This window comes from Canis aureus, chromosome 24 (assembly GCF_053574225.1).
Source record: "Canis aureus isolate CA01 chromosome 24, VMU_Caureus_v.1.0, whole genome shotgun sequence".
NCBI lineage: Eukaryota > Metazoa > Chordata > Mammalia > Carnivora > Canidae > Canis > Canis aureus.
The window spans coordinates 29,705,980-29,726,985 of record NC_135634.1 but is presented as its reverse complement, the minus strand read 5'-3'; the positions used below and the strand labels follow the sequence as shown (position 1 = coordinate 29,726,985).

General features: G+C 38.9%; 2 protein-coding genes across 20 annotated transcripts in view; one reads left to right on the top strand and one right to left on the bottom strand.

Annotated features, from left to right (window-relative positions):
• Positions 1 to 8,871, bottom strand: part of INTS9 (integrator complex subunit 9) — a 101,239-nt gene extending 92,368 nt beyond the window's left edge. Inside the window, exon 1 of one of the 3 annotated variants that reach the window (XM_077868677.1) lies at positions 8,561 to 8,871. In XM_077868677.1, coding sequence (XP_077724803.1) covers positions 8,561 to 8,569 — 9 coding nt within the window. In that variant the 5' untranslated portion in view covers positions 8,570 to 8,871. Of the gene's footprint in view, positions 1 to 8,433 lie in introns of all 3 variants that reach the window. The other 2 variants (XM_077868676.1, XM_077868678.1) reach the window with 2 other exon arrangements.
• Positions 8,872 to 9,069: 198 nt separating this feature from the next.
• HMBOX1 (homeobox containing 1) overlaps positions 9,070 to 21,006 on the top strand; it is a 191,070-nt gene continuing 179,133 nt past the window's right edge. For 11 of the 17 annotated variants that reach the window (XM_077868693.1, XM_077868682.1, XM_077868695.1 and 8 more), the window contains exon 1: positions 9,070 to 9,370. The gene's annotated coding sequence lies outside the window, so the exon portion shown is untranslated. The remainder of the gene's footprint in view (positions 9,371 to 21,006) is intronic. The other 6 variants (XM_077868685.1, XM_077868684.1, XM_077868683.1 and 3 more) reach the window with 2 other exon arrangements.

Here is a 21,006-nt window from a genome sequence, read left to right as displayed (position 1 = left end):
TGGAATGTAAGACTGACTTACCATTGAACATATTATTCCCTTATATTAATATAAAAAAAGACAAAAAGTATATGATCATCTTGATTACCCTCAAAAAAGCATTTGATAAAATCCAAGACCTATCCATGATAAAGATGCTCAACAAACTAAGGACAGAAGAGAACATCTTTAACTTGACTAAGGATATCTACAGAAATCCTACAGCTCACATCATATTCAATAGTGAAAGACTAAATGTTTTCCCCTTCAGGTTGGAAACAGGGAAGACTGACAAGGATGTCTGCTCACACCACTTCAGTACTGTACTGGAGGTTCTAGCCAGTGCAATCATGCAAGAAAAAGAAATGAAAACATGGAGATACTAGAAATGGAAACCTTCCATGCAACAATAGCTCCAAAGTGAAAACAAATGTCTATCCAATGTTTATCACATGGATAAACAAAATGTGGTATACTCATATAGTGGAATATTATTAAGCACTATATGCTACAATATGGGTGAACCTCAAAAACACTATGCTAAGTGAAAGAAGTCAGACACAAAAGATTGCATATTGTAGTAGTCAATTTATATGAAATGACAAGAAAGGGCAAATCTACAAGACAGGAAGTACCTAAGTGGTTGCCTGAGCTTGGAGGTCGTAATGGGGATTGACTGCTAATGGGCACAAGGGATCTTTTTGGAGTGATGGAAATATTCTATAACTGGACTGTGGTGATTGTTGCACAACTCTAAATTTACTAAAAGTCACTGCATAGTACCCTTTAAGTGCATGAATTCTGTGGCATATAAACAATACCTCAATAAAGCTGCTTTAAAAATGTAAAAAGAAAGGTAATGGTTATAATAATAATATCCTCTACATTATTAATACAACTGTTTGTTCACTCATGCTGGAAAACATATGGGAAGGAAGACTTATTAAATTAGAACATCTAATTATGCCTTCCTCTATTTTACTGAAATAGAAAAATGCAGAAATGTTGTATTTAGGAAAAGAGAATCTGCTTAGGCCATACATAAATCTGAGGAATGGATTATGCAAGAAACCTGTTATTATTCACCTCCCCCCACCCCTTTATAAACATGAGTGATGAAAAAACAAACTGTATCTTAAGGGCAAAGAGGGTTTTTGTTTTGCAATTCCTTTTTTTTTTTTTTTTAAAGATTTTATTTATTTATTCATGAGACATAGAAGGAGAGAGGCAGAGACTTAGGCAGAGGAAGAAGCAGCTCCATGCAGGGAGCCCGATGTGGGACTCAATCCCGGAACTCCAGGATCATGCCCTGAGCTGAAGGCAGTCGCTCAACCGCTTACGGACCACCCGGGCATCCCATGTTTTGCAATTCCTATTAAAAAATCAGTTTCTTGAATATCATCTATCTGACTACATATCCTTGAGAGCGCTAAAGTTCATTCAGTTGTGCTTTCAATAGATTTAAATGTTTTAGACTTTCAAGGCATTCCCTTCAGATATATGGTCAATCAGGGACACCTGAAACTTCCTGTTTTTCTCACAGTACAGTTCCCACCACAGTTCTTAGACTTGATCACTGAGTGCCTTGGGGTTGCTTTTCAAACTGTCTTGTTTCTCCTTACAGTCTTTCTTATTTCCCTTCATCCTTTTGGTTTGCAGTCTTGCTTTTTTTCATGATTTCTGCAAATTCTGGCATCTATCTTTTCCTTAGTCCTTCCTGATATGTGAAATTCTAGCTTCATCTCACAGATTATTCCTTTTCTGGGGATGATGCAGGATCTCCTCTGTCATTTACACACACTTGTCCTGGCTGCCTCTCCAATCCATTTGATCCCATGATACTGCTGCCATCTTAATCACTACACCCATGCATCAGCACTATCATTTTTTTTTAAGATTTTATTTATTTATTTATTTATTTATTTATTCATTCATTCATGAGAGACACACAGAGAGAGGCAGAGACATAGGCAGAGAGAGAAGAAGGCTCCTCGCTGGGAGCCCAATGTGGGACTCCATCCCAGACCCTGGGATCATGCCCTGAGCCAAAGGCAGACACTCAACTGCTAAGCCACCCAGGCGTCCCGCATCAGCATTTTCAAAGCAATACCACAGATTCTTTTTAAAGATTCCTTTTAAAGATTCTTATGACACTATTTTTTTATATATGAAGAAATGTGTTCCCTTTTCTGGTACATTTCCCACATCCATATACCACTACCGTAAGGATGTTTTACTAAAAATGGCTGAAGTTTAAGAGACAAGAGGGTGTGAGGATTGATGAAAGAAGAAAGTTGCATTAGTAAGACACATAGTAAGAGTAAAGAAACAGATGGCATTGTTGGCAAGGGGGGAGGAAATGCATTCTCATACACTACAGGTACAATGGTAAACTAGTGGGCAAGTTGGCCATAACTGCTAAAATTTTAAGAAGGCATATTTTTGGATACAATTAGATGCATTATTTGACCATTACATTAAAAAAATACTTGAGCCAGTGCCCGATGATATCTCTACATCAGGAAGTTCACTGTAATATTGTTTGAATTGCACAGTAAACCCACTAGACGTTACTTTCCATAAAGGCAGGGAGTAAATGTTTTGTTCCCTGCAATACACCCAGTACCTTGAGCAAGGCCTAGTGAGACTGGTGGTAGGAAGATTTGTTGAAAGAATAAATGAATAATAATGGGAGATCTGAGGGGCTGTGTACGTCTGGACCTCTGTTGGCATTTAGCAAGCCAGGAGCAAATTTTCCTTCTGGAATGCTGGGTTTAACTGATTTCCATGCCATGTGACATTCTTGGTCCTTGTCAAGTACACTTCACTAATCATCAGAGTCAACAGCAGCAGCATTTGAGTGCTCAAAGCAAACCAAGCACAAAACAGATGTGTTATATGCAACACTAATGCTGTCATGCTTATATTGTGAGTCATATTTCTCAACTCATTGCTGAAAAAGATCTATTATTGGTACACCTTTTTTCATCTTAAGTATAAAAGATTTAATCTTCTGAGTTAACAACAATTATGACTTTGAAATGCCCCAAAGTAAAATATCCATTTTTATCTCACAGCACTGCTGAATAAAGTGTGTGACTTGGCCTTACGTTACATATTGCTTTTCAGTTTGAGAAAAGAAAGAAAAAACACCTACCATACAGGGGTGGTGATAAAACACAACCTTTGGGAAGCTCAAAATGATATTACATCATAAAGACACATGAGGGCACTCTAATCAACCAGCAAAGAGAAACAGAAAAGAGTGAAATCAGGTTGACATTTTAACAATTTGTATCACAATAGGTGAATTAATAAGCACTGGTAAAATTGTGAATGTTTGTAATTTATAGCAAGAGATTTTCTATTTTTGATCCAAGTTCTAAGAAGCCGAAAGCATTCTACAGTTCTGTAAATTAGAGAAATAATCTATCATTCTCATATCTGAGGTGAGGAATAACCACACCCCTTTCTAATGATTTATTAAATTAACCTTGGGGCAGAATTTGCCCCTTTCAAGCAAAGATCTTCTAGATCATCTGCAACTCCAACTGGTGTTTTATTTGTCCTCCACTGGGAACACTCAATGAATACATTTCTTTGCTCCATCTGTTTTCCTAGGAGAAATGTGAGTTAAAAGTTTGAGCCTTCCCCAAAAAGCCAGTAGTAATAGCACTTTGTATAAATGAGCAGGGATCACTCAAGAACATCTCCTGGACTTCTTGAGTTTTTAAATCTGTAAATACAACTACAACATATAATTTCCTCCATTAAATTAAAAAAGTATAGGGACGCCTGGATGGCTCAGTGTTGAGTGTCTGCCTTCGGCTCAAATCCCAGAATTGAGTCTCACGTCACACTCCTTGTATGGAGCCTCCTTCTCCCTCTGCCTATATCTCTGCCTCTCTCTGTGTGTCTCTCATGAATAAATAAACACAATCTTTAAAAATATATATAAATAAAAATGAATAAAAAAGTATAGCATAACAAACATTTAAAAGACCTTTCTTTTAGAACTTTAACAAAAGAGCTACAAAAACTACAGAGAGCCATGGATTCTGAGGCTATTAGGCTCATTCACTAAGGATTATCACTAATCTTTTTTTTTTTAAGATTTTATTTATTTGAGATAGAGAAACCAAGCACATGAGGGGGGGAGGGGCAGAGAGAAAGAGAGAAGCGGGCTCCATGCTAAGCAGGGAGCCAGGAGTGGGGCACAAGCCCAGGACCCCAGGATCATGACAGGAGCCAAAGGCAGACGCTTAACCTACTGAATCACCTAGGCGCCTGGATTATCACTAACCTCAGTCATACTCAAATTTGTGTTTTGGCAAAATCACAAATAATTTCCTGTCATCAATCTTTGAGGTCGAATGTAAGAGTTAAAATGGAAAGTATTAAAACTTTGAATGCCAACAGTATACTGTAGTTGCATAATAAATCTTTGTTGACTTAATAAATTAGAAGATTGTCTCCATCTCCTGATCCATAGAAAGTATGACACATGCTGCATTTTTTTTTTCTCTTTAAAGATTTTATTTATTTATTCATGAGAGACACGCACAGAGAGAGAGAGAGGCAGAGATACGTAGGCAGAGGGAGACATAGGATCCCCGGGAGGAGGCTGAAGTGGGACTTGATCCCGGATCCTGGGATCACACCTTGAGCCAAAGGCAGACGCTCAACTGCTGAGCCACCCAGGCGTTCCACATATTGCTTTCTTGAATTGCTTCTTACTATCTTAGTCACTTTAGTCTTCATCTCTTTGTATGACTAAATTCCTGGATATGGTATTTCAAACTCAATTTGTCAACGTATTCAGTATTTTTTTGTTCCATGATGTTTTGCTAAGGACCCTGATGAATTTTAGTTTCTATCCTTTGCTGAATTGGCCATCAGGCTCAATTTATACTAATAATAGAGCATGCTATAAAATATGCTAATTTAGAGGATACACTTCGAATTTTTCTGTTCTTTAAAAATAATTCAGGTTAACTACAGGTGCCAATAAGTTTTCTTCAGTTAAATAAAGCTGCCTGAATACTGCATTAGATTATAGCCAGTAATTAAAATCCTTTGAGATGGTATCTTTCTAAGGAGATATTCATGGATTATTTTATAATGACATCCATAGTCTTCCCTCGGGTGTGTGAAAAGCCATCAAGAGAGTGATGTGTAAAGTTAGAGCACTGTAAATGGTATTACAGAGGTTAAATTGGGTAGTATAAAAACTAACTTGGGCCTTCAACTCAATTGGTATGGTCTGATATGGAGCCCTTTATATTATCAAGGAAGTTTCCAAACTTTAATTTTTTTTAACAATAATCTTTTTAAAAGATCTTAATTTAATCAAACTCATATTTAATGCTAATTTAAAAAATAGCCTAGAATAAACTCTCACAGTGTGCACTCTGGTCTCCTTTTATTAAGAGATAACATATATCATGTACTTTGAAAGGTGCTGGAATCCCGGCCCTCATGAGGCAAAAGAGTCTGAAGGAAGGAATCTCAGATTCAGATCTTGGTTCTATTACATTTTTCATCTGTGTAACTTTGAGCCACTCCACTTTCCTGATGCTCAGACTTTTCATATGTAAAATGGGAATACTATCACCCAGATGGAAGGAGTAAGTGGGACACCACACCACAAGTACCTAGTACAGTGCCTGGCACACAGTAATTGCTCCACAAAAGGTAGCAAATATATATTTTTTTACTCCAAAGGATACCGCTTATTTTAATGTTTTAGATACACTCCTTAATCTTTTCTTATCAGTATTCACAGACCTTGACAATCCTTCAGAAATTATTTATTCAAGTACGACTCAGTGGGATCATACTATGTGTCAGGCCCTGGGACTATATGAGGGAGGACAAACATAAAACCCATAATTACCAGGGCTACAAAAAGAAAATGTGCCATGGAAGCACATAACAGTGGCACCCAATTCAAGGAAACCTTAAAGAAGTACTAAACAGAGACCTGAGACAAATGAAGAAATTAGGCAGGCAAAAAAAGCACTGTATGCAAAGCAACACACTTAAGAGTCCCTGAGGCAAACACATGGTGAGCTGAAGGAACTGGAAGATGTACAATATAATTGGAACCAAGAGAGCAAGGGAGATGAAGGCTAGGTACATGAGCCTGGAGAGGTAGGCAGGGCCATATTCTGCAGGACCAAGTAAGCCAAGTTAAAAATTATAAGACTTTATCCTAAGGGCAAAGGAAGATACTAGGTTTTTATGGAACTCTGCAATTTAACTTATGGGATGCAGAGTAAAGAACAGACTGGATGGGGTTAAGTTTGAACGCAGGGAGATCAGTTAGAAAGTATTGTTGAATTCTAAGTGTCAAGTGAAAAGAGTCAGTCCAAAGGCAGTATTAGTGGGATGGAGAGAAAGAGACTTGTTCAAGAACAGAAGTAGAATCAATCAACTGGTCATAGATTGTGCATGGGGAGGGTATTTTGGGAAGTCATTATCTCAAAAACAATGATATCCTCAATAAAATGTATTTCTGTTTTTCATGATATAAATGTAAATAAAGCATTTTACATAAAGTATTACTACATATTCCTGAAGCAGTACACAAAGTTAAAAATTTTAGGCCACGAGATGATTTATTTCAACTTTATGAGGTATAACACACGAGAAGTCTTACTGAGTGAGCGTCAATGTTTTTGAAATGCTATGTTGATGGTAATTCTGCATTAAAGATCATCTAACAACTACCAAATGAGTTTTAACATGTAACACGTGGATTGAAAATAAAGCGGGAGGGACCATAGATATAATAAACACTTCTTCTTTCTACGAGGCATATTTTGGTTCTTCAAGGAAAAAAAATAAGTTTTTACTCTTTTCCCTTTTTACGTGTTTCCACGTCTGTAAATAAATTAAGCAGGAGGATATTATGAGCAAACCAAAGTATACATAAAGTAAACTTTGGCTCTCTGATACTCTCAGCCAAGTGCGTTTTTAAGGAAAAAATTGTTTCACACTTGCAAGCATTTTCACCAAGCATACCAGTGTGATTTATTGTTTACTGGGGAATCATGGTTTGTGTTCCATGATCATTCAGGTGCAAGCTTTTTTGTACCTATAACCTGAACCCTCTTCATGGAAGGCCCTGGCCTACTCATTTTTCTTATCAGTTCAAGTCCTTTCCAGGAAGCTGTCTTCCACCTTTCTCCCACCTCATTATCCTCTCAATTCCCCAAACCCTGAACACATCTTTATTTTACCGTGAATGCAATGAATTAATTCTGGCTTTCTTTTCTACCTTCTTCATTCAATTGCATGCTTCTATAGGGCAAGGCAGTGACTTTCAATTCTGCATTCTTAAATGTTTCCCACACAGATCCAGAAGCAAACGAACATACATAACCAGCTTTAAATGGCAGCAGGTTTGGAATTGAATCTCCTTTAATACTTTCTCATACTTCTTTTCAGGAAACAGCTGACACTGTACAGAGTATATGCGGGGGGGCGGGGGGGGGGCCGCACCGGAGCATACATTTTGGAAAAGTATGTTTAAATAAGAAAATAAACCTTCGGGGAATCCCTGGGTGGCTCAGCGGTTTGGCGCCTGCCTTTGGCCCAGGGCGCCGTCCTGGAGTCCCGGGATCGAGTCCCACGTCGGGCTCCCTGCATGGAGCCTGCTTCTCCCTCTGCCTGTGTCTCTGCCTCTCTCTCTCTCTCTCATGAATAAATAAGTAAAATATTTTTAAAAAAGAAGAGAAACCTTTTGTTTTTGTATAAACATCATAGAAAGTAAAGCCTAACATACTTGGCTGCAGGAACTTTAATTTTAAATGGTTGAGAAACAGCATCTAACACCTCCTAATTAACGCTGTTATTAATTCCATACGGGTAGAATAAACTAGTTGGATCTATGCAGAGTAAGTAAAATGCCCTAAAATAAAGGTCTGAGAAGCTTTTCTATAAGCAATGTGTTTAGGTTTTGCGATGCAAAGACTTTAGGTACACTGGCATGTTCCCTCTAACCTTGACCCATGCAGTCCCTAGGGTGGAATGCCTTAAAACCTCCTCTCGGCCCCCTATACGCAGGCTTTAAGACTCCAATCCTCCTACATCACACCCTGATTTCGTCCTTCTCTAAAGTCCTAGGGCAATTTTGTCTGTCACACAAAATTTAATAACTCCTCTCTGCCCAGTATTTTCTGCTGTCTGCTCACATCTAACAAAAACAGCCTCAACAGCGGCAGGGAGAAACGCTCGAGTGCCAACAGTATGGAAAGAAGTTAATCTAGTTCAACACTCACGTGGCAGCTGAGAAGTCAAACCTAGCCCAAAAAGCCCAACCTCCGTTTGTAGGAGAAAAAACGCGACAGAGTCAACGTCTTATCTAACCAAAGGGACCCGTCAAAGGATGGAGATCTCCAGGCAGCTGGGGGGGGGGGGGGGGGTTGGGGGTGGGGATTAGATTCAAACCTCCTCAACAACAGCAGCGCTTTCCTTGGCTCACTCCATTTTCTACTCCCCTTCCCAAGGTGCAAACGAAGAAGTCCAAAAGGATACGGCATCACCTTTGGCCTCTGACCTAGGAGCAGAGACTCACCAGTTTCATATTGGACTTCTGGTTTTCAGCACCAGACACTCCACTTCTCACACGCAGAAAGCGTCTTCCGGTTCAATCTCCGCCACCGGCCAGCCGAGAGCATCGCGGGACATGCAGTCCTTTCTTCTCCACGCCCCCTCCCCCGGGACATCATGGGAAATGTAGTCTTCCCTGGGTGCATCTTGGGAACTGTGGTCATCTTTCTCTTCCGTTCCTTTTCCTCTCTAACGCCTCCTTCGGCCAACTCAAATTCATCCCCGCCGCCAATTCATCCTCCCTTTGCACCCCAGCATGAAATCATGTCCCCTCTGTGGGTCTGGGACGCATGGTATTCTGGGATGTGTAGTCCCCATGGCTCTGGCGTCCTCCTTTCCCCCCCTCCCTGTGGGAAGGCGGATTGGCGCGGGACTTGCCGGGAGCTGTAGTTCCCTGGGGCCCCTGGATGTCGAGTCCCAAGCTTTTACTCAAGGGAGGCAAGAACTACAACTCCCAGGGCCGCCCGGCTGCAGCAGGTGGGAGCGGGGCTGTTGATATCAATATGGCGGTTGTCAGCCAGACAAAGACAGTCAGTCTGATGTGATTGAGACAAGGGAGGTTTTCAGGGGGAGACTGGGAGATAGGGGCCTCCCCTCCCCCGTCTCCTCTTCCTGCGCCGGCCTCTACCCCTCCCCAGTCCCCTTCCGACTGGCGCCCCACGCGGAAGACACCCCTCCCCCTCCCGCTTTCCCCTCCTCCCTGCCTCAGCCCTTCGTACTGGGACGTTGGGGAGGGGGTTGTGCCGGGCGGAGAGAACTCAGCAAGGATTCTGAGGTGAGTCGAGCGGTTCTGAAGCCGGACTACCCCAAGTCTCTTTCCTCACTTCTTTCTCTTCACTTTTTTGTTGTTGTTGTTGTTGTTGAGGGGTTTTGGGGGAGTAAGTGAGTGGGGCTGGGGCTGGGTCTCTTAGGCGGCCGGATTGAGAGGAGGGAGGAAGCAGGGGGCTTCCGAGTGGGTAACCCGGGCGCAGGGTGTGGGGTGGGGCAGTTTGTGGGGGCGGCAATTGAAAGGCGTCGGCTGCTCCCCAACTCTCTCTGTTGTTTTTTTTTTTTTTTTCCTCCTGGTTTCTCCACTGTGGGCGGAAGGTTTGAATCCTGGAGGTGGGGTCTCCTGTCTGGAGTTTGTGAAACTGCGAGGTGAATTGGAGGTGCTGTGTGGGGTCTGTTTGGGGTTTGTAACTGTGTTTTAAACTGTGACGTGTACTTGGTGTGATGTGTTAAGCCTTGAATAAACGTGTGTTCGGTGGGAAGTTAGGTAGCCGGAGTCCTAGCTTTTATCTGGGCCTGGGCAGAGAAGCATGTGCGTGAGGTCCGGGTCCTGGACCCCTGGGCTCGGCGGCGTGGTGCGGGGTGGCCGGGGTGAGCAACTCGTTGGGGTCCCATTACCCGCTCACACTTCTGCTCCCCGCTTCCGCCCCCTCCCCTGGACAGATCTCCACGCTCCACCCCCCAAACTCCCGGCTGAAGAATTTTAGACATGAGGTGGTGTGGAGCTGGAATTTTTTTTTTTTTTTTTTGGCATCCTTTAAGTCCAGAGGTAGGTGGGAAAGGAAAAGTGTTCTTTAATATTTTATTCCGGAACCGTGTTTTGGTTACACGATTGGGGCTACTTTGAAAGGAGTCCTCCACCCACCCTCACACCCCGAAACAGTAGGTGGATGTGTGTCGCCGGGTTCACGTTAAACGCATCAGATAACAGTACTCGAGGTTGGCGGGCGTGCGGCGGGGGTCTGGAGTGCTGCTGACACGGGTATGCGTCTGTCTGCTGCGTGCCTGCTGAAGACACAGGATGACGGCCGTGTGTCTGGGGACAGAGGACACTTATTTTCGTAGTGGGGGGAAAAACTGTTGGAGATTATTGGGGTGGGGGTGGGGGGGGGCGAGGGGAGTAGCTGATAGGCGCTGGTTGTATTTTTCGACTACCCCACCCTATTCTGTCTCGGATTTGCCTGAAAGCTGGTATGGAAGAGTGAGGAAGCAGTGGGTGAGTGGGGAATGGAAGGCAGTTGACATTAAAGATACTATACTGTATAAAGTTGAATGGTATAAAGTGATTGCTGGTTTTGTTTTTTTTACCTTGAAGCTTTAAAAATTCTTACGCATCTAATAGGGTAGAGTGATGTGTGTGACTAGTTCATCTCTCCGGGATCCTGCAGGTATAGAAACCCCTCTTCCCTTCCCTCCTTTCCTTCCTTCCTTCCTTCCTCCCTCCCTCCCTCCCTCCCTCCCTCTCTTCCTTCCCTTTCCTTCCCTTTCCTTCCCTTTCCTTTTCCTTCCTTCCTTCCTTCCTTCCTTCCTTCCTTCCTTCCTTCCTCCCTTCCCTTCCCTTCCCTTCCCTTCCCTTCCCTTCCCTTCCCTTCCCTCCCCTCCCCTCCCCTCCCCTCCCTTTCCTTTCCTTTCCTTTCCTTTCCTTTCCTTTCCTTTCCTTTCCTTTCCTTTCCTTTCCTTCTTTCCTTTCCTCCCCTTCCTTCCTTTCCTTTCCTTCCTTCCCTTCATCCTCCTTCGGTCCTTCTCTTCTTTCTTGGCGTGCTACCTTTCTCTTCCCGGATGGACATGATGCCTCCTGTGCCTGTTTTGTTTCGTTTGCGCTAATAAAGAGTTGTGCTTTCCGTGATTTTACTATAAAAATGCATCATTAGATGAAAAGGACTTGCATTTGTTTTTACTTGCATTTATGCCACAGGTAATTGTCACGTCGGATTGAAGTGCTTTGCGTTTAAACCGATTTTAAAATGACACAACTAAGTTGTTAGATCTAGTTGAATTGTGTTCATAAGCCAAGTTTGGGAAATTTGAATTCTGATTTTTTTTTCTCAAGTTTCAAGTAGAGTTATCTAGGCAAGAAGAATGAAATACCATCTTTTTTTTTTCTCACAGTCTGTAATATTTAATGACATTACACCAGAATTTAAGACCATGTATTTTGTAGTTTCTTCAGTCTGAAATAGAAGTTTTTCAGTAGCACTCCTTCAGTGACAGTTTTTTTTTTTTTGTGTGTGTGTGTGTAATGGACCTTTACATAACTAAAGAAATTGGTATAATTGCTCTTTTGATTGTTGAGACTTAGGGTATTTACATATTTGCCTCCAAACTTAACAGTTCTGGAACCTGTCAGTAAAGGACCTTAGATTCCATAAAAACTGAAAGTCACATAGATACAGTAGGTAGTCTTATGATGTGTTTTATAAGCTTTGATTTGAAATTTCTGCAATTGATCATTCACACAGATTGGCTGACTGTAAATGTGAGGTAGAATATATATTTAGATTGACCTGAATAGAAAAAAAAATTGATGTCTTCTAAATCTCAAATTTAGAATATAACTATGTGATACAAAGTCAAACCTTTGGTGGTTTTTTTTTGTTTTGTTTTTGTTTTTGTTTTTGTTTTTTGACTAGGATGTCTAGAATTTTTTGTTTTAACCTTCTATCTTACTCTGAAACATTACTTTGCCAAAACTGGAGGAAAATCCTATGTAACTACATAATAAAGTATATTTTTGCTGAAAGATATTGTTAGATGTGGAGTTTTTTAAATGTTCAATACTTGTTTTAGAAATAAAAAGCTAAAATATTTAAGAGTTCAAAAAACGAAACAGTATTTCTTTCCCACCTACCCGTACCTCAGATTTTCTTTTTATTTGTTTTCTTCCATGAAAGTGCAGAATTACTGGGAAGAGCTTTCATTAAACTTTTCTGACTAGTAGTCTGGTTAAAATCACTAAAAGCAAACCAAACATATTCCTTGCATTTGGCGGGTGGGGGTGGGGGTGGGGTTATTCTGTTGCATTTTAAGCACCGAGCATTAAAATGATGTAAAGCCTTTACTGCAGGTTAAAGCATAAAACATTGTCAGCATGTGGAAGTCATATGGTTTATGAAAAAAGTAGAAAATCAGGGCATTGGTGCCTGTCCAGCATAAAATTTCATCCCGTAACTGTGAAAGACACATTTATTTTAATATGATTGCTTCTAAAAATGTTGCCTGTATTATGGGAAGTTGAGAATCCAAACTGTTTTTAACCAATCTGTTGCTAGTTTAGTGTACTGTGTATCATGAATACTGTGGTTGCAAATGTGCATCAAGGAGCCTTTAGGGGTCAGCTCTATGTTGAACGTCTTTAGTGAGGCTTCGTTCTCATTGCTGTATGAACAGATTTCACTCTTAGCACAAACCCTTAGTTGAAGCATCACTAATAGAAATTTAATAGCCCATTATTGGTAAGTTATAAAATATATTGCACCAAATCTCTATTGTTTCATCATTTAAAAAAAAATAGAAGTAGCCAGTTTATGACAATTTTTGTGGCAAGTATCTATTGGAATGGGATTGCTTGTGTCAGTAGTTGTTGAATACATTGCGGATGTTTATGCTAAATTTGTTCATTTGGGGTCTTGTGTATTTTATAATCAGTCCATCCAATTTTAAATGTTGCAGACAACTTCCAGGTTTCCTGTAAAACCACATTTGCTTTTTTGATTCATTTCTTTGCAGCTCTTGCTTCTATTATTTTTGTATGCAGATCTTTAAACTTGAGTTATTTTTCTTGGAAATTAGAAATGTATCCTAAGATGTCATTTTTCATAAATGAAAGTTGGTATACCACTCAGCTTTTTAATAATGTGAATGCCTATAGGTAAAGTAGAAAGTGCTCAGTGAGAATGTGTTGGGTTTGTTTAGAAAAACTGCTTTATTTAGGATTTTTTGGCTTCCAGAATTATTTAGCTTTTTTTTTTTTTTTTTTTTTTTTTTTTTTTTTTTTTTGCTTTTTGGCCAGATTTTTCTCTTAACTGTTGGCTTTTGCTTTTCAATTTAGTAGAACTTTAATTTGTAAAAAAATTGTTATGAGTGGGAATCACAGCTAGTTTAGAGTGTCATATAGCTACATTTACATACTCACTTACATAAAGCACCTTTATGTTTGTTTATATGTGAAATTGGTCTATATCTATGAGACCTGCAACCTGTAAAAAAGGAATCTGAACCACAAATAACAGGACACCAAACAGTGGCTCAAACTAGAAGCCAGAGTAACTACCACCATATGCTGTCCACATTATAGAAGCTATGGAGATTTTCAGTATCATTATAAATTGTTGTTTTAACATATTCTGCCAAAATCTGTTTCTTTCAAAATGGAAGCTATTGATACTGATTTTTTTCTGAAAGTAATGTTACTTAATATGTGACTTAGATTCCCAGGTTCAGCTGTCTCCCCACCTGACCCATACTGGTTATGCGGCCCATCATAAGTACAGAGTAAAGATTTTTCTGACTGATTATTTGAGGTATAACTTTTAGTTAGAGTCTATTTAACATAATCCAGTACTTTAGATAACTTGTTTTTCTTGATCTTAGATGAAACAAGTTGGAAATTTACTATAGTATGGTCTTGGACACTTTCCAAGAGTATTTAGTTACTGGAAGGCTTTGGCTTTAGCATAGTTTTACCCTTACAATGTTAATAAGTTTGAAGTTACAGTAAGTTTTTCCAGTAGTTATTATAATTCTAATGCAGTACTTTACAGGTCCTTAACTTGGGGTATAAGGATAGTGTTTTTTGTTTTTGTTTTTTCATTTACAAACAAAAGTTTAAAAAATATATTTAGCTTGAAGTTATGAGTTATATACCTTTTTTGAATTTTAAAACAGGTGTCCATAGATCCCTGTAAATGATATAAATGATAAAATGATTCTAATTCACTCAAAGAGCATTTAGATTTTTTTAACTTAGAGTGCTGATTATGATAAGAATGTTTACTAAGTTGCACATATTCTCTGTGGCTTTTCTGTTTCTTATGTTCAGTGATGGTCTGGAGACGGTTTATGGAAAACATTTAATAGCTCTCTTTATTGTATGCATATTAAACAATTAGTATGGAGTTGCCAAGGGGCAATAATTTTAATGTATATAAGTTACAGTTTTCAAAGAGGAGAAAGTCAAATGCTATGGCTATTGCTGAAATGAAGATGACATGAAACTACATTTATCTGCTTTAAGATTTTGATAAAATAGTGATCTGATTAAAATGTGAAGCCGTGGAGTTGGGCCCACTTAGTCAAACCTTGAGTCAGTCATTCTGACTCTCCACATCCAATCATAGAATCAAGTTGATTTTACATCCTTCGTATCTGTATCAATTGACTTCTTTTTATTGCATGCTTTTCCTTAATTCAGGCCTTCATCATTTTGTCTTGCCACATCAATTTCTTAACTAATCTTCCTGCATTCAGTATTTTTTAAGTCATTTTTTACTACTATTTGAGAGATCTTGCTAAAGCAAAATGTAAATTTGATTGTTAGCCATACTTTGCCTGTAATCCTTCATTGGCTCCTCAGCCTTTCAAATTATTCCAAACTGTTACTCCATCTGTGTCCAAATCCTGGCTTTGCCAGTTACTAGCTATGTGACTTTGGGCAAGTCATTTAATCTGTTTCTCAGTTTCCTCATCTGTAGAATGGGGATAAATAGTCCTCACTTCATAGGATTATCATGAGCCCTTAGAATACTGTTAAGTCCTTAGAATGCTTTAGGAATATCGTAAATGTTTCTTATTATTATCATGTTACATGATGTATTTTGTGTTTTAGTTCCTGCCTTATATTTTATCATTATCAACCCCAGAACCTGTGCCTTATGCATGCCAAACTACTGGTAGGCCAAACAGGCACTTTTTAGCATAGCTAAGGACGATGGGGTATTATTAGTCTGTAAGGGTTGCAGTTGTTAGTAATGTCTTCAAAAGTAAAGAATTAATTGTGAACTTTAAAACATATTGCTGTATAAAGAATGATAGTATATTCTGTTGCCCTGGTTTCTGTTTTTTTCTTCAAAATAAAAGGCAATGTGAGTTAGATTATTGCCTAATTCAGGCAATTTAAAATTTATTTTCTTTGCCTTGTTAATACATTTTTATGTTTCTAACTTAGATTTCCCCCTTGGTAATCCAACATTTTTATCATCTCACCTAACTTCATGAAAGACCCATTTGATTTCGTATATTTTTTTTCACTTTTATTCCACAAATCCAAATTTTCTCTCCTTTTTAGGTAATTTTTTTTTTTGTTTTTAACATTGCTATTGAGACAGTTGAATAGTTGCATTATATGATCTGGAAGTCTCTTTGACAGACATATGTTTTATTTACATACTAATGTTTATACTTGAGGTTGGGTGGCTAGTTTATTTCCACTGCTTCAGTTGGTTTTCCAAAGTGGTAGATGATACACATATGGTGATTTATATCAGTGTCTCATTCCTCCCTCAAGGAGGAGAAATAATGTCCTGTTTTGACCACACTGAGACAAGGATAAATGTTACCCAAACCTATGGTATAGAAGTGGAAGGATGATAGCTGAGGTATCAGTCCAGACTTTAGAATGTAATTTTTGTAGGAGGCTCTATTATTACTATAGTTTGCAACCACTAATTTAGCCAGCATTTACCTTCATGGAACATAATTATTCATTGTGGAGAACCTGAAAGTAGCTATTCTGAATATTACCTTTATTTGGTTGAAAACCCATTTTCTGGAGTCAGAGATAGCCTATGTTTAGTTTTACATAGTATCTATTTAGAACCACTCAGGACAAGAATAGTTGCTCTACTATTCTGTTGTCCAAGGAAGACCTCTCTGAAAAGATGACATGATCTTATTTATTTGAAATTCTGTATCATCTTTTCAATAAACTGTCATTTTCCTCCAAAGGTAGTAGGTCCAAGGTTAAATAAAAATATCTTTGAGGTTTTTTTCCCCCCAGAATGGTACTCTTACTTTAAGTATGATCATTTAAAAAAAAAAAATAATTGCTTTTATTACAGATTAACACAGGTATCAACTGACCTGGTCCTCTTCCCTAAAATAAGGAATTATTTAATGAGCACAGGTTATTGGTTACTTCCGATTTTAAGTTCCATTTTCTGAAACAGAATGTCTTAGTTGACATGTCAATTAAATAACTTTGTTATTGATAGTTTAAGTTTGTATGTATAAATGATTAGGTTTTTGTTTTCTAGTCAACTAAACAGGGTATTTAGGTTAATTTAAAAAAATATATAAGGCATTTTTGTTATTAATTAAAGTAATAAGTTGTTTGCTTATTTATTTTTAATTTTGAAATAATTATAGGGGCACCTGGGTGGCGCAGTGGTTGAGCGTCTGCCTTTGGCCCAGGGCGTGATTCTGAGGTCCTGAGATAAGAGTCCCATATCAGACTCCCTGCAGGGCGCCTGCTTTCCCCCCTGCCTATGTTTCTGACTCTCTCTCTCTCTTTTTTAAAGATTTTATTTATTTATTCATGAGAGACACGGACTAATAGAGGCAGAGACATAGGCAGAGGGAGAAGCAGGCTCCACTCAGGGAGCCGGATGTGGGACTTGATCCTGGATCCCAGGATCACAACCTGAGCTGCAGGCAGGCGCCCAACCACTGAGCCATCCAAGCATCCCTCTTTCTGTATTTCTCATGAATAAATAAATAAAATCTTTTAAAAAATTATTAAAAATTATAGATTCACAGGAAGTTGCAGTGGAGAGGGCTTATACCTTTCACCCAGTTTCCCCTAATGGTTGCATCTTATGTAACTTTAGTACAGTATTAAACAGGAGATTGACGTTGGTACAGTATGTGCCTGTGTAGTTCTATGCCATTTTAATCACGTGTGAATTCTATAACCAACACCACAATCAGGTACTATTGAAGAACTCTTCTGCTGTTACAGAGATTGAATAATGCCCCCTTAGTCATAAATTTTGTCTTGTCAAATATAACTAAGGAGAAGGACATCGATTATTGGATCAGTAATTTCACTCTTTAACCTTTTGTAGTAGTTCAGAAATTCTTTTGGCACATCTTGAAGTTTTTATGGAAAATTGTAATTAAACTTGGTTGTGAGAATTTAAAAATTGGCAAGCTTTACATAATTGAGGATTTATAATATTAATGACCATTAAACTTTTTAGTAAAAATTAGTAACGTTGAAAATTTCTGTAAAGAAGCATGTAAGAGGGACGCCTTGGTGGCTCAGTGGTTGACCGTCTGTCTTCGGCTCAAGGTGTGATACTAGGGTCCCAGGATCGAATCCTGCATTGGGCTCCCCTCAGGGAGCCTGCTTCTCTCTCTGCCTGTGTCTCTGCCTCTCTCTCTTTGTGTCTCTCATGAATAAATAAATAAAATCTTAAAAAAAAAAAAAGCATGTAAGATTTAAATGAATTCAAAGCTTAAGTGATATATTTCTTGCCAGACAAGAAGTATGTTAGAATCGGTATTAGATAAGCAAAATTGCAATTATTCTGATGTTAGTTTGGTCTTTAACAGTGTTAAAGCAAATTTGTCAGATGAATTGATAGTGAGCTCATACCGTAGTTTTATTTTGATTTGTTGTAAGGGGACTCTCTCTGGAGAAAATCAGTTCAAAGATTGTTTCTAGAGAAAGAATCTTTAGAGGAAGAAAGGGGTTCTAGATACTCTTGTTACTCTGGGTACAAGAAAGGACCATCAAGTTAAAGGCTGATTACAGGACTGGCCTTTGCCTTCCCTTTATCAACTGTGTAAGTTATGAAGCCTGTCTTCAAAGACAAGGCTATTAATTTAATATACTACTGATTATTGTAGACATCGGACAACAAAGATCTGCTTTAAACAGGCTAACAAAATATTTTGAAATATGTTACCAGAAAAGATCTATCATGTGGGCTTTTTCTCCTTTGAGTTTGAGATAGTTTTTTATGCACACTGATAATTTTCTTTGAAAATATCAATTAAATTCTAATTTCTTTCATTGACAAAAATATGATAAGTATTGGTAGTATTTTCTGATAAGTCGGATTCATATTTAGAGAACTCTTTGGCTAACCTGAAATTTCACTTTCTTCCTGGTGCATTTTTTTTCCTCTTTGGATTTATCTGTTGCCAGCTTTTTATTTATCTTGGTGTACATTCTAAAAAAAAATAGTGCTTTAATCAAGAGTTCTTTGGCTTCAAAGAAGGTTGTTGTAGGGATCCAACTGTTTGGGGTTGTGCGAAAGGGAGATCTGTCAGGAATCTGAGAAGCTAGTCTCTGGCTCTCATTCTGGGATATATGGTTTCTTGTCTTGCCTTCTCTTTTTATGTCTGCATTATCAAGCTTTGTTACTTCTCATTCCACTTCTGTTTGCCTTACTGTAGTTTTACATGGTTTCTGCTACTCTGTAACTTTGACTTGCAGGTGGATTTGGTTTGCCGCTGGTGCTGACCTGAACTGTTTTGTCCCTTCTTTTTTTTTTTTTTTTTTTTTTCATGAGAGACACACACACACATACAGAGAGGCAGAGACCCAGGCAGAGGGAGAAGCAGGCTCCATGCAGGGAGCCTGATATGGGACTCAATCCTGGGACTCCAGGCCTGTGCCCTGGGCCGAAGGCAGGTGCTAAACTGCTGAGCACCCAGGGGTCCCCTTGTTTTGTCCTTTTAAAGCTTATTTACTCTGTTAGTGGTGACAGTGTGCTTCTTTTAGTTCAGGTGGTGAGAGAGAAATCTGAATGCATGACCATGAGTTAGATGTCAATTCTATTCCATGACCTTGGGGGTAGGACACGGGGGGAAGTCACCTTTTATATAAGGCTAATACTTTTTGGGTCCTCTGCATGAGGAGGATTCTCTTGGAGGAGTTGAACAGGGCACTCAGTTAAACATGTCAAGTATAGCAGTGCATGTTTAGGTACTCTGTGGGATACAAAGATTAGTTGGATTTAATCCTTTTCTTCAAGGATCAAATAATTTGTAGGAAATGGCAAAAGTCTCCCAGTGTAATTTAGTGTTAGCTTTTTATGTTAGTTACCTCAGGCAAACCAGAAAGATGACAAAGTAGGACTATAGAACTAGGCAGGATTAAGGAAAGAACCAGAGATAACACTAGAGACATGGCTGTTCTGTCTCAACAATTTGAATCACAGACCTGCTAAAGCATGAAAGTATCCTGAAGCTATTCTTTTAGGATCCTAGTTATTGCTATCAAGGAGCATCCCTTGTTGACTAAAGAGGCTCATTTTTCGGTTTCACCTCTTATCAAGCACACAACCTTTTGGCTACCATTTGCCCCATCACTGAGGTCAAAAGACATCTTGAAAGAACTATTTCAGAAATAGGAACATTCTCATAGATACAGTCTATATGGTGACATCTCTACTCTTAGAAAGTGTCTTTCATATCTGACAAGCTTTTGTGGTAAATTAGGACAGAGACAGGATATTTGTGCCGCCTCACTCTAGAGGCAATAAACAGGAATTTTCATATGGTGAGTCTATAGTAGTGAGCATTTTTTTTTTTTTTTTTTTTAGTACAGATCTGGCAACATAAGAATGACATACTGGGTCAACCCAGTGTCTCGTCAACACCGTATGTTAAATTTAACAGAAGATCCATGATATCAGGCAAATGAACTACAAGTTTTTTCTCCCTGTGTCAAAATTGAAGTTGATACGGATTTCAGGGCTAAAAACTCCAAAGCCAAGTCTTAATTATGTCAACCAAACCAAGACTGAGATTTTAGAATTAAGCATAAGTCAAGCATAGGCAATGAAAACTTGGAAGATCAGTTTCAGATTATAAAGCCATAGAAGATAAACAGTTGAGGAGTCATAGAGTTCAAATACTTAGGCAACACAGGAATACAGTGCATCTCAACTTTTGTGCAAAAGAATTGCCTGGCAAATGTATTAGAATTTTTGTTTTCTGAACTCCACTCCCAGATCTTTAAAATCTCAGATGGGCCCAAGAATATGTCCTTTGTAAGCCTGCTGGGTAATTGTAATAAGGTGGTCTTCAGAGTGTTTGGAAAATGGATAGACATATCTACTGAGAACTTATGTGCTTGGTTTTCTGGTAGAATACTTAGTAATCTTAAATGCCTATATAACTCTTGGAATGTTTCCTCCCTGACATGTACCTGACTTTCCATATCCAGGGACACCTGGGTGGGTCAGTGGTTGAGCATCTGTCTTTGACCCAGGACTTGATTCTGAGGTCCTGGGGTCAAGTCCCACATCAGGCTCCCTGCAGAGAGCCTGCTTCTCCCTCTGCCTGTGTCTCTGCCTCTCTCTCTCTCTGTGTCTCTCATGAATAAATAAATAAAATCTTTTAAAAAATAAAAATAAATGTTTCATATCCATACTATATAACTGCTTATGCCACTAAATTGTACCATGAGATGTGTTTTGGTCAAGAATGGCAGTTTTTCTAGATGTTATATTTAATGGTTAGTGTTATATCCCAAACCATCTAGTCTTTATGGTTATATGTTACATTTATTTTCTTAAATTTTTATATTTTTACATACCAGCTCTTTAGACCATCCTTCCCCTTCCCCTTCCCCCTACTCCTACTCCCCGTTAGTCCGTAAGTTCTCCCTTATTCTAGTTTTCTAGATCTACT